This window comes from Prionailurus viverrinus, chromosome E3, assembly GCF_022837055.1.
Source record: "Prionailurus viverrinus isolate Anna chromosome E3, UM_Priviv_1.0, whole genome shotgun sequence".
NCBI classification, from domain to species: Eukaryota; Metazoa; Chordata; class Mammalia; order Carnivora; family Felidae; genus Prionailurus; species Prionailurus viverrinus.
Genome location: NC_062576.1, coordinates 2,512,937 through 2,525,759, shown reverse-complemented (window position 1 = coordinate 2,525,759; position 12,823 = coordinate 2,512,937). Strand labels below are relative to the sequence as shown.

General features: G+C 52.8%; 1 protein-coding gene across 1 annotated transcript in view; it reads left to right on the top strand.

Annotated features, from left to right (window-relative positions):
- GNA12 (G protein subunit alpha 12) overlaps nucleotides 1–12,419 on the top strand; it is a 107,586-nt gene extending 95,167 nt beyond the window's left edge. Inside the window, exons 3-4 of the mRNA XM_047837855.1 lie at nucleotides 10,471–10,521; nucleotides 11,801–12,419. Of these exons, the coding sequence (XP_047693811.1) occupies nucleotides 10,471–10,521; nucleotides 11,801–12,370 (621 nt within the window). The 3' untranslated portion in view covers nucleotides 12,371–12,419. The remainder of the gene's footprint in view (nucleotides 1–10,470; nucleotides 10,522–11,800) is intronic.
- Nucleotides 12,420–12,823: the final 404 nt, after the last annotated feature.

Below are 12,823 nucleotides of genomic sequence, written 5' to 3'. Positions count from 1 at the left end.
TGTCTGCCTTTTCTCGCACCAACCCCCTCTTTCTTAGAAAGTCTGGAAATCAGGCGTCGAAAAGATGCTTTCCTTTTATAAAATCGATTCATTCGAGGTCACTTTTTAAAACTGTTTTTAAAATGAGCTTGTTATTTTCTACCAAAAAAAAAAAAAAAACGGCTGCTGGGACTTTGGTTGGCATTACACGGCATCCGTAGGTCAGTCTGGGGAGAACTGGCATCTTAACAGGGTCGAGGCTCCTACAATTGATGAACATGCCATATCTCTCCAATTACGTAGGTTCTTTTGTCCTTGTGCTCTGCGTTTTCCAAAGAAGAGGTTTTAAACATCTTTATAAAAGTCTGTTTCACGGGGCACCTGGGTGGCTCAGTGAGTTCAGCGTCCAACTTTGGCTCAGGTCGTGATCTCGCAGTTCGTGAGTTCAAGCCCCACGTCGGGCTCACTTCTGTCAGCCTGTCATTGCAGATCCCACTTTGGATCCTCTGTCCCCCTCACTCTGCCCCTCTCCCACTGTTCTTTTCCCCCAAAAAAGTAAATATTTGAAAAATAATAAACGTCTGTTTGAGCTATTGGAATAAGGCAGGAAATATAAGAAAGAAAAGGGGCATATAAGTCAGAAAAGTTCCTATTGGCAGATGACATATAAAATGTAAAGGAACCCACCCAAAAAGTCACAGAAGTAAGGAAATTAAGCAAGTCGACAGGATACAAGCTCAATAAATACAAAAATCAATTTTATTTCTATATACTAGCAATGAACACAGGCAAACAAATGTGCCATTACTGTTCACAATTGCTCACAAAAAAGGGGGAAATACTTGCATGTAAATTTAGCACAACGTAGATGGGATGGGACTTGTATGATTAAAAGTGACAGGACGCTCATTAAAAAAATCAGAGGGTCTGAACAGATGGAGAGTTGGTTTGAGCTCCTGGATTAGGAGGCTCAACATAGGAACAGTGTGAGTTCTCCCCAAATGTATATACAGGTTTCTGTTCCTACTAGACACAGAGCTCCTGCTAAAATCTCAGCCAGACCTTTTGTAAATATAAATATGATCCTTCCAAAATTTGGAGAGGCACAAGAATAGCCCAAACCGTTTAGAAAATGAAGAATAAAGTACAAGTTATCCGTGTCTCATGTCGAGACCTTGGATGGAGCTGCATTAATCAAGACAGTGATATCGACAGAGGGACAGACACAGGTCAGTGGGACAGACCCAGAGGTTAGCTCCGCACAAGTATGCAGAGATGCAAAACCGGTTCAGTAAAGGAAGGCCAGCCTTCCACGTATGCTGCTGAAGCAATTGGATAGCCGTAGACTGGAAAAGAAAGAAGAAGAACCGTGACCTGAATCTCACAACCTTACGCACAACTTAGACCGGCATGTAGATTTAAATGAAAGAGAATTTTGAGAAGGTGACATGGTAGAAACTCTGGGACCTAAGGCTGGATAAGACCCCAAAAGCAAAACCCATAAAAGAAAAAAATCATTTTTGAAAAAATGTCAATTTTGATTTCATCAAAATTAAAACTTGCTCTGCAAAAGACCCTCTTAAGAGGCCGCAGACAGAAAATATTTGCCAACCACACATCTATGAAAGGACTCATCTCAAAAAAACAAAGAATTCTTGAGACTCAATGGTAATAAAACAGTCCAACTAGAAAATGGGCAAAAGATCTGAAGAGATTTCCCCCAAGAGGATGTGCACGTGGCAGATAAGTACATGGGAGGTGGTCGACATCACTGGCCATCGGGTCTTTGCAGGTTAAGGGAAACGCAAAACCATGTTGAGATACATGTTAGAAGTTAGAAAAGAAGACCAGCGGCCACCGGTGCCCGGGTGGCTCAGTCTTCAACTCTTGATCTCAGCTCAGATCTTGATCTTGGGGTCATGAGTTCAAGCCCTGTGTTGGGTTTGAAGCCTACTTTTCAAAAAAGGAAAGGAAAGAAAGGAAAACACAGCACCCATAGCAAAGGCTGGCCAGGATACAGAGAAGCCAGGTCCCCTCCGCATGGCTGGCAGGAATGTGGATGATGCTGCTGTCCTGGATTATAGTCTGGAAGTTTCTTCTAAACACTAAATTTGTACTTAACCATGTGACCCAGCAATCTCACTCCTGAGCACTTACCCAGAGAAATGGAAACTGTCCACACAGAACCTGTTCGTGAATGTTGACGGCAGGTTTTCTTTGGGGGAACATTTTTTGTAATAAATTCAGGTGCTTTTTGTTTTTTTTTTTTTTAAGTAAATATAGGTTTGTTCAGATTTTCACTGTTAGTAAATTAAATCTTTAAAACATTTTGTCCATTTCTTCTAAGAAATCCAGTTTGTTAGCATCAAGTTGTTCAGAATGTCCTCTCCATATTTTTTTAATGTCTGTAGGATCCATAGTGTAACTCCTCTTTAATTGCCGGTCCTAGCAATTTCCCTTTTTCTTGCTGGATTACTCTGGCTAGCACGTTACCCGTTTCGTTGGCCTTTTTGAAGACACTTTTGGCCCTGTTAATTTTTTTGTTGTTTGTCCATTTTCTATTTCGGTGATTTCTTTCTTTCTTTATTTCCTTCCCTCTACTCACCTGGGGTTTTCTTTACTCTTCCTTTTTAGGCCCTTTGAGAAAGAAACTTCAGTCAATGATTTTGGATCTATTTTCTTTTCTAATATAAACATTTATTTTTAAATTTTAGTTGCAGTATAGTTAAAGTGTTGTATTTCACATATACAATGTAGTGATTCAATACGTATCATACATACATTGCTAACATAGGCATTTAGAGCTACAGATTTCTTCCTTAGATAATACGTTAAATACATCCCAAAATATTTAAAAAAAATTTTTTTTAACTTCATTTATTTATTGTTAGAGAGAGCAAGCCAGGAGAAGGGCAGAGAGACTGGGGAGACCGAGAATCCCAGCAGGCTCTACACTGTCAGCATGCAACCTGATGTGGGGCTTGAACTCACAAACCATGAGATCGTGACCTGAGCTGAAACCAAGACTCGGATGCTTAACCGACTGAGCCACCCGGGCACCACCGAAAATATTTTCTAATGTGCTTTGTGATTTCCTTTTGGTACTTCCATTTGATCCATGGAGTTTCCATCTCCCTGCTTAAATTCCCCATATGTTCTTTCATGTCGTCTACTTTTTCCATCAAATGCTTAGCATATTAATCATAATTGTTTTAAATTCCTGATGTGTTAATCACAGACCCTCTGCCACATCTGAGTCTGGCTCCAGGGCTTGCTCAGTCTCTTCAGACTGTGATTTTGCCTTTTATAGAGCGGTCATTGTCATTTTCCGTTGAAAGCTGGATGCATTGCTGCCTCCAGCCACGTTCCTGTCCCTCATATTCACCTGCCTGTCCAGATTGGGGGGCAGCAACCCTTGAACATCCAGTCTCGTGTGGCTCTAAAAAGAGTCGTGCTTGTTCAGCTTGTGTGGGGACTGGAGTGACAACTTGCAGGTTCCTTAAGTGCCAGAGCAGGAGGGTGTGACTCTGCATTTGGAACCTCTTAAGAACTGGCCAAGCCCCCCTCTCCGCGCCCCCCCCACCCGCCCCTACCTCACCCCATGGTGTGCGTGCTTTCTCATATGGAGAAAAAGAAGATCTAAAATCATGCCCTGGTTTCTTTCTAGCTCATTTTTCTGTGGTGGTCCCTGTGACACAAATGAAGGATTAGATCTGTCGTTTCCAAGGCTGGGTCTGTAACCCGTGCTATTCAACTTCCAGAACCGTTTGAGGAATGAGCCTGACAGCTGTTCATTATGCACAGACCGCCTTGGATCCCACACAAGATCACAGTGAGGTGCGGCGGCTGCAATTAAACACCTGGAAAACAAGTGTCCTGATGATGGAGAACCTTCTTACCTTTGCTGATACAGGTGCAAACCGTGCAGCCGCTGAGGAACACACTTGGGTGATTCCTCAAAAAATTAAACACATGGGGTGCCTGGGTGGCTTAGTCGGTTAAGCGTCCGACTTAGGCTCAGGTCATGATCTCACAGTCTGTGAGTTCGAGCCCCACGTCGGGTTCTGTGGTGACAGCTCGGAGCCTGGGGCCTGCTTCAGATTCTGTCTCTCCCTCTCTCTCTGCCCCTCCCCTGCTCACATTCTGTCTCTCTCTCTCTCTCTCTCTGTCTCTTAAAAACAAATAAGCATTTAAAAAATTTTTTAAAAATTAAACATAGTTGCCATGTGACCCAGAAACTCCACCGCTAGGTGGAATGTCTGCCCCAAAGGACCAAAGACCGGCATCCGAATGGAAACTTGTACAAGAACGCTCACAGCAGTAGCCAGATGCTGGAGGCAGCCCAGATGCCCATCAGCTGACCAGTGGATAAACACTGTGTGGGTCCACGCAGTGCGGCGCTGTCCAGCCGTAGAAAGGAACAGAGTGCTCACCCCGCCATGACGTGGTGAAACACGATGCCCAGTGAAGCAAGTCAGACCGTTGCTACGAAATACCCAAGATTGGCAAACCCAGAGAGACAGAAAGCTGATGGGTGGTTGTCCGGGAGTGGGGGGTAACCGCTCGTGGGCGCGATTGCCTTTGGGGGTGATGACAGTGTTTTCCAACAAGGTAGAGGTGGTGGTTGTACGTCACCTTGAACGTGCTACATGCCACCGTGTTACGTATGCTTTATTTTTAAAAGATTTTATTACATTTATTTAAGTAATCTCTACAGCCAGTGTGGCGCTTGAACTCACGATCCTGACGTCAAGAGTCACGCGCTCTACCGACTGAGCCACCCAGGCACCCCTATATACACTTGAAAGTGATTAGTTTTTTGTTACGTTACTTTTACCTGAGCTGAAGAAAAAGACAAATCTCAGAGGGGCCTGGCATATTAGAGCGCCACCCTGGGCCTTTCCCTGGGGCCTTAGTCACAGCTGGGAAGGAGCAGCTCTCCCCAGGAACCGGGGTGGGGGACTCAGAGCCTGGATATGGGACGCAAGCCTTGGCCCGGCCGGGTGGCCGAGCAGGACCACCAGCGTGGGCGCGCCTTGGGCCGGCTTCCCGTGCACCTGCTCGTGCTGGGGCAGAAGGGCGAGGCCACCGGAGTCCAGGGGCCCTGCCCCCACCTGACATGCTCTTAGGTTCATGTCTCTTAGTTTGGTTTCCATTCTGAGGGGTGGATTTTTTAAATAAATTTCATTTTTAATTATGTAAGATCTCCACATGGTTCCAAAGCCAGAATGCGTTGAGACGTCCCGCTCCTGCCCTGTTGTCCCCTCCCCGTACCTCATCTTTTCTATCTGTTGCTGGTTTATCTACGTTTCCTTTTTTATTTTTTTTTTTTAAATTTTTTTTCAATGTTTATTTATTTTTGAGACAGAGAGAGACAGAGCATGAACAGGGAGGGTCAGAGAGAGGGAGACACAGAATCTGAAACGGGCTGCAGGCTCTGAGCTGTCAGCACAGGGCCCGACACAGGGCTCGAACTCACGGGCCGTGAGATCATGACCTGAGCCGAAGTCGGACGCTTAACCGACCAAGCCACCCAGGCGCCCCATACGTTTCCTTTTTTAAATAGGAGCAAATAGTCAGTGTTTCCATTTCCGCACCATTCCTCACACGCAAGGAGACACATCGTACTTTGTGTCTTGCACCTCTTCTCACCAGCCATGGACCACCGTCCCCCCCCCACAGCCGTGTCCGACCCCGTGTGGAGGTCACCTGCGTTACCCGACCAGCCTTCTGTCCGTGGACGTTTGCGGTCTTCCCAGGCTTTCGATGCTGTACGAGTCCCGCAGTGAATCTTTTCCCTGATACAGTAGGATCATAAATTAGCGACAGACAGGTCCTAGATGAAAATGGGAGATTTTAATCTCCCAGATTAAAATTAAACCCACATGAAAACAGGAGAACCTCCGTTTTGACGACGCGTATGAATATGGGGTTTTATCTTTGTCCAGAATGCTTTCACGGCTGTGAGATCATTTACTCTCACGAGACCCCAGTGTAGCGTCATAGGCATTCAACTTAGTTAGCAAAGCCGGAATTCAAGATGAGGTTTCCTTTTGGGAATTCATGTTTTTTTTAAGCATTTGTAAAAACCCTCTATTCACACATGTTGTTTGGTCAGCATCTCTGTTAAGCCAAAGTTAAGACTTAAATTGGATATTTGTTAAGTAATGGAAATGAAAATCTGACCCTTGAAATAACTTGTTGTTTTTAACTTAGAGCAGTTTTAAAATTTGTCTTTGTGATCTGGAGGCACCTGGGTGGCTCAGTAGGTTAAGTGTCCGACTCTTGATCTCGACTAAGGTCACGATCTTGTGGTTCACCAGGTCAAGCCCCACATCAGACTCTGTGCTGACAATGCTGAACCTGCCTGGGAATTTCTCTCCCCCTCTCTGCCCCTCCCCTGCTCACTCACTTTCTCTGAAAAGTAGACATTAAAAAAAATTATGTCTTTGTAATTTGTTGTTTAAATGAGTAAACTAATCTCCGGGTCGTCTGGCTCACCGTTGTCAAGTCCTGGATCTCCCAGCACAGTCGATCCCCTGTTAGAACCTAAAGACCCGCTTCCCTGATTCTCGAGCTATAGGAGGGGCTTACGAGTGCCCAGACAGGATTTCAAACCAAAAAGCCACTCGCCCCAAGTGAAGATTTGTGTTTTTCTTCCTCCACCCACCTTCACACCTCCTTTGTCCTTTCTCACACCCCAGCCCCAGGGAACCCCCTTCATGCACTCACCTCCACCTCAGGAAGTACCTCCAGTGGAAGGGTGTGGGTCACGTTGCTGGCAGAGAAACAGGTGTGACCAGTCAACCTGGAATACTGATCTTGTGTTGAAAGAGCTGAGTCCGTTCTCTGGAGATCTTGACTTAGCCGATTGAGGCAGATGGGGCCAGCCGATGTCCGCCGACGGGGACCGCCAGAGCGCGGGCAGGCAGGGGTGCAGGAGGCTGGGTGTGGGTCTGATGATGCCAACGGAAGCTTTGAAGCAGTGGTGAGCCTGCTACATGGGATTCTCGTGCGGCCGGTGTGGGTGATGGGCGCTCCCAGGGAAGACGGTGCAGGAGACAGTCCATCTGCTGAAAATGATCCTTCTCTTTGCGAGGGTGACGTGCCCAGGCCTGCGCACTTTTCCGGCCACATCCGCCTGTCTGCGGCACGGATGCGAGTGTCCCAACGTAGTTCCTTGACACTGATCGCCCCCTCTGCCCACTCGATCACCAGCACCCCCGCCGCAGACTCGTCCAGCGGCTGCTAATCAAAGTGCACATTTTGGGGCGCCTGGGTGGTTCGATTGGTTGAGCGTCCAACTCTCGATTTTGGCTCAGGTGGTGATCCCGGGGTTGTGGGGTGCAGCCCCGAGTTGGGCTCTGTGCTGAGTGTGGAGCCGCCTGGGGATTGTCTCCCTCCCTCTGCCCCTCTCCCCTGCTCATACTCTCTCCCTCTGTCCCTCTCCCCTGCTCATACTCTGTCTCTCTCTCTCTCTCTCCCCTGCTCATTCTCTCTCACTCTCTCTGTGAGATTTAAAAAAAACTTTTTTAATGCACATTTTGCTGGGAGTTGGGTCAGGAAGGCAGGCTGATGTCAGATGTATGCCTGGTTGCCTCTGAGCACAACTAATTTATGTTGTATCGAATCCGTGAATCCGTGCCGTCACTAACGAAGGGACTCAGATTTGCAGACCATGAAGAGTTACGGAAAGCCCGTAAGTTGTCATGTTCTTTTCTTGCCTGACCGTGTTACTGCAGCGGCCATCGAGAGGACCCCAGCACCGTTTTGCCTCGCGTGATGCTCTCTTTTTGTAAAGGCATCGTCTGTGCCCGTCTAGGCTTTGGTAGCAAGTATACGTAGCCTTGGGTCTGTGAGAAATAATCCAGAGGCTGCAAAGCCCAAGATGAAGGCACCAGCAGATTCGGTTTGTGGTGAGACCCCCTCCCCCCCCCCCCCCCCGTTCGTGGACAGCATCTTCTCACGTATCCCCACGAGGCAGGAGCGTGTGCTCCGGGGGCTCCACCCTGACCACGCACCGGGACCAACGCACCCGCGAAACCCCACCTCCCGATACCTTGACACTGGGGCGTAGATTTCTGCATACGAATGGTGGGGTGGGGCACAGTCTGAGGTTCTGAGTGGCTAAGTCCACGGTAGCACCTCCGCTCCCGCCGCGTGCCGCTTCTCCGAAGGCCTGACTGCTTCCCCGTAGAGTTGGAAATCTGTCAGAATTTAAACCTGGGCGTCTTCCTGAGCTGGTGCTCTGGGAGCCGCGAGGCGCGTGCAGACGACTGTTCTGTGGGCTGCGTGTCGAGTCCCGTGGCGCACACGTCAGTCCGCACCTGGGCTCCCGCTCAGCCTGGCGGAGTGGCTCCTTGCCGGTTCGAACGAGCCGATTCTCCCGTTCCCTGCTGGCCTCTCGGCCCCCGACAGAGCTCCGTGGACCCTCCGGCCCCCACTGAGACGAGGCGGGTCCAGCTGACCCCGACTCCCCCTCCCGCATGCGGCCCTCCCCCGAAAGCGTGCGGGTGCCCGACCCTGCGGAGCGGCAGAGCCCCAGATACACCTTGCGTCTTGGAAGGAGCAGGAGGAGGGAGGCACGCGGCAGAGGGAGAAGCGGCGATGGTCCGCGTCCCTTAACGTTGGAGTGCAGGTGGGGTGGCCCCGAGTTCAAGCTCACGGGCGATTTCTCCACCCAGACGTGGGAGGCACACCTTCTCAGGTTTTAAATATACTGACCCATTCTTGTGTCCCCTGGGGCCTCTTCCTCTCCCTCCTGTGCCGTCGGGCTGATCACCTATGTCCCAGGGTCTCCCCAGGACACTTGTGCCGCAACGACAGAATGTTGGCCGGGACACCTGCATTGCCGTGACCCTGCGCCCAACCACCCCAGGACCCCCGCTCCCGGTGCAAAGTCACGGTGGCAGGCGGGCGCAGACACGGTCCTGAGTCTTCACAGGCTCTCCCTGCACCTCCGGCAGCCCTGAGTCGGGGGGCAGCGGGGGTAAGACACACGGGTTTGGGGTGAGCAAAGGAGGGGTCATGAATCAGGTGGGTTTGCGGTCTGTGGCCGCGGCCCCTTCACTGACCAGCTGCTTCCCGTCCCGCAGGGGAGGCGGCGGGATGTGCGCACCGGCCGCCCCACTCTGCGGTGACCGCTGTCCCCACACCCAGGCTGGAGTCGACGGGGGACAGAGGCCTGAGGCCGGGGTGTCGGGGAGTGAGTCTCCTTCCTGGAGCTCCAGGTGTATATGTCCCTAGAGCAGAGAGCAGAGAGCAGACTGCGCTCCGGCCGCACCCTGACCTGAGGAGGAACACTGCGCATGCTGACCCTAAGCTGTGTGCTGCGTGTAACGCGCGCTCCCGTCCCCTTACAGCACGCAGTCTTCTGCATTCTCCGAGAGGCCGCTGCCGTGCGACGGGAAGGCTGGTTCCCCCTAAAGGAAACGGAGTCCTCGGTGCCCTCCCTGGGGAGACAGTGGGGAGAGGCCCAGATCAGGAGCTGGCTGCTCCTGTCATTTTCATCTTCTTTCTTTCCTTGCTTCCATAAAGTCACAGGCTCAGGCCGTGGTGCCAGCCTTTCTGGTGGTCTTTCCTGGATCGGCCACCTGCTGCGTGGGTGTGGCCATCCGCTCTCACACGCCTGTGCAGAACGTAGGCTGAGCTGGGCTTCCCCAGGTGGCCCTCCCCGGGCCCGTGTGAGGCAGCGTGTGTCACCCGGCGCCGTCCTGGTGGCCTGTCCGCCGTGGGGAGGCTGTAGCCGAAGCCCGTGGAAAGCCATGCCCCTCGAGTGTATGGGACGTGATGCGTTTCCTACATCCCGCTTCCTGGGGGAGGACTGCCCTTCCTGTGTTCGGCGCGGCCTCTAGACGCTTCTGAAACAGAGCATGGGGGGCCCCAGGGTGTGCCGGGAGCTGGAGAACGGTGTCCGTCTGTCTGCGCTGGCCTCCGGTCCGCAGCACGTCCAGGGGAGTGAAGGGGTCCCCGCTCCTCCACGGACATCCTAGGCTGTGCGTCAGGTCGTATGAGCATGGCGAGTAGCAGTGGAGTTTTGGGCCTGTTTCCGGAAGCTGGGAAGCGTTTTGTGCCGCACATGTTCTCTTCAAGAGTCACCCTGTCTGAAGACGTCTGGGGCGCCTCAGGCCACCTCCGTCGGCACAGACTGCTCCCGGGAACGTAGGCTCTGGCTCTGGAGCATCCAGTGTCCGCCCGTGGCAAGGAAGGGATTGGCTGGTCAGAGGGGCCAGCACGCTCCCGTCCCCAGAGTCCAGCGGGAGTGATTTGAAAACAGTCTGAATTTGAATGTTGGGGTCTCGGCGAGAGAAACCGCATTTAAGTTCAGTTGTGTTTTGAATGTGTGTAGACGCCCGTGCACTCGGGGTCTCTCTGCCACCTTCCTATTCGTACAGAGGAAGTAACACTCACGTGACTCTGTCATGACCGTCTAGTTGCCAAATCAGGGTTCGCAACCGGTGCTGACTCGCGTGTGTTCTTCCTCCGCGACAGGGTGAATCCGTGAAGTACTTTCTGGACAACTTGGACCGGATCGGCCAGCTGGTGAGTACAGTCCCCACCCGAGAACCTGCGACCCAGAGTTGGGGAGCACGTGGTGAGCCCCGTGACGAGCGGGAGTGCCGGGCTCTTAGATCCGCGCTCGGTGTCAGGGCCGACGGCCATTGAGCGCGTGGCAGTGAGCACTCCCCCTTCCGGTGGAGGACACGCTCACGTTCCCGCCTGCGGACCGTGCTCCCTGCTAGATTTCTGTGAGAAATCCTTCGCTCCGCTTGCCACAAGGGACGTGGCAGTTCTTCAGTACAATGGAGGGTTTCCTTTAACTTTTTATCAGGGGAGCCTCAGACGCACATAAACACAAATCGTGTGATGCGCCCCCAGGCCCCCGCACCTCCCAGGAAGCCATCTCATCGGAATAGGGCTCCGGAAGTGCTAACCACAGTGCCGCCACTGCTCCCAAGGCATTGGCAGCGTTCCGTAATCTCGGCCGATGAGCGCTGAGACCTGCCCGGGTGTCGTCGTGTGTTCCCGTGGGCGCCGCTTGCTTTAGCGGTTTGAGTCCGTGTCCTCGTAAGGCCCGTCCTTCACAGGAGGGCCACGTCACTCCAGTGTCTGTGAAGGTCTCTCCCTCGTCTTTCCTTGTCGCCGTTTATTTGTGAGGTCGTTGGATCGTTCCTCCTGTGGCTGCCCCACGTGCGGCTTTGGTGTCCCCCTCCCGGCAATGCTACCGAGGACGCCCCTCTGTCGCCCGCACCCCGTGAGCCGGTCTCCAGACTGAGAGGCCTCGGCGGCCCCGTTTGGTCTCTGGCCGGGCCGCCGCCTGAGTGCTTGTGCGGTCGCTGGAGGGTTCAGCGGTGCCGCACTGCGGTGACCAAAGAGTCACCATGGTTGCTAAAGACTTCCAACAATAACATATTAAATATATCGCGGGCGAGATCTGAACAGCATCGCAAAACCTAGATTAAATCGGTTGGCGGTAAGGTCTGGGAACGCGTACGCTCTGGAAGTCAGTCGGAAGGTGGTTGTGGGGCAGAAACCGAAGCGGCGGTCAGTTTGCCGTGGGCACGAGCACAGGTGGGATTGTCAGCTGCAGCTGACGGTGAGGATTCCGGTCACCTGCCTCGGGCCGGGGAGCCTCCGCTCACGGGAGACAAGCCGCTTGATGCCTTCGCTTCCCTTGCCGTGGCCAACGTTGATCTTACCGCTGGAAGTCACTCTGGTGCCTGGTTCAAGTTCTCACGGAAGTCCCTGGGGCTCCTCTGGCCCTTGGGTCCTCGCGTTCTGTCTCTCCTGCTAAACCTCTCCCTTCTCCCGTGTTTTACAGAATTACTTTCCCAGCAAGCAGGACATCCTGCTGGCGCGGAAGGCCACCAAGGGCATTGTGGAACACGACTTTGTCATTAAAAAAATCCCTTTTAAGATGGTGGACGTGGGCGGCCAGAGGTCCCAGCGCCAGAAGTGGTTCCAGTGCTTCGACGGCATCACGTCCATCCTGTTCATGGTGTCGTCCAGCGAGTACGACCAGGTGCTCATGGAGGACAGGCGCACCAACCGGCTGCTGGAGGCCATGAGCATCTTCGAGACCATAGTCAACAATAAACTCTTCTTCAACGTCTCCATAATCCTTTTCCTCAACAAGACGGACCTCCTGGTGGAGAAGGTCAAGACCGTCAGCATCAAGAAGCACTTCCCGGACTTCAAGGGCGACCCCCACAGGCTGGAGGACGTTCAGCGCTACCTGGTCCAGTGCTTCGACCGCAAGAGACGCAACCGCACCAAGCCCCTGTTTCACCACTTCACCACCGCCATAGACACGGAGAACATCCGCTTCGTGTTTCACGCTGTGAAGGACACCATCCTGCAGGAGAACCTGAAGGACATCATGCTGCAGTGAGCGAGGGCGCCCCCCCCGCCCCCCGCCGCCTTCCGCCACCGCCGCCGCGGCCACCGGCCAGACCTCCCTGGGCCCGGGGTGGGCCTCGCGGGTCTGTGCCGCCGCGCCCGCCACGCCGCCACGCTCCAGGCCCGGGGCCACGGACACTCGGACGATAGCTACTGAACCCGGGGCGTAGTCAAACTACTGAGGATCCGAGGGGTCACTCTGCCATCGGTTTGTGACACCTGGTAACACCGCTCCCTGTCTCTTCGCGGAAACCGTATTCCTTTCCTGACACGGTTTCATGAGGACTGTGTGCGCGGGGAGGGGGGGGACGTGCACACGCCGCGCACACTCGGGAATGACCAGGACACAAACCGGCCAGCCTCGCGGGTGGCTCTTCTCTCTCCCCCGCCAGTCTTCCGTGAGAGGCACTAACCCGAGAGCTTTGCCTGACGGTGGTTTGCGGGA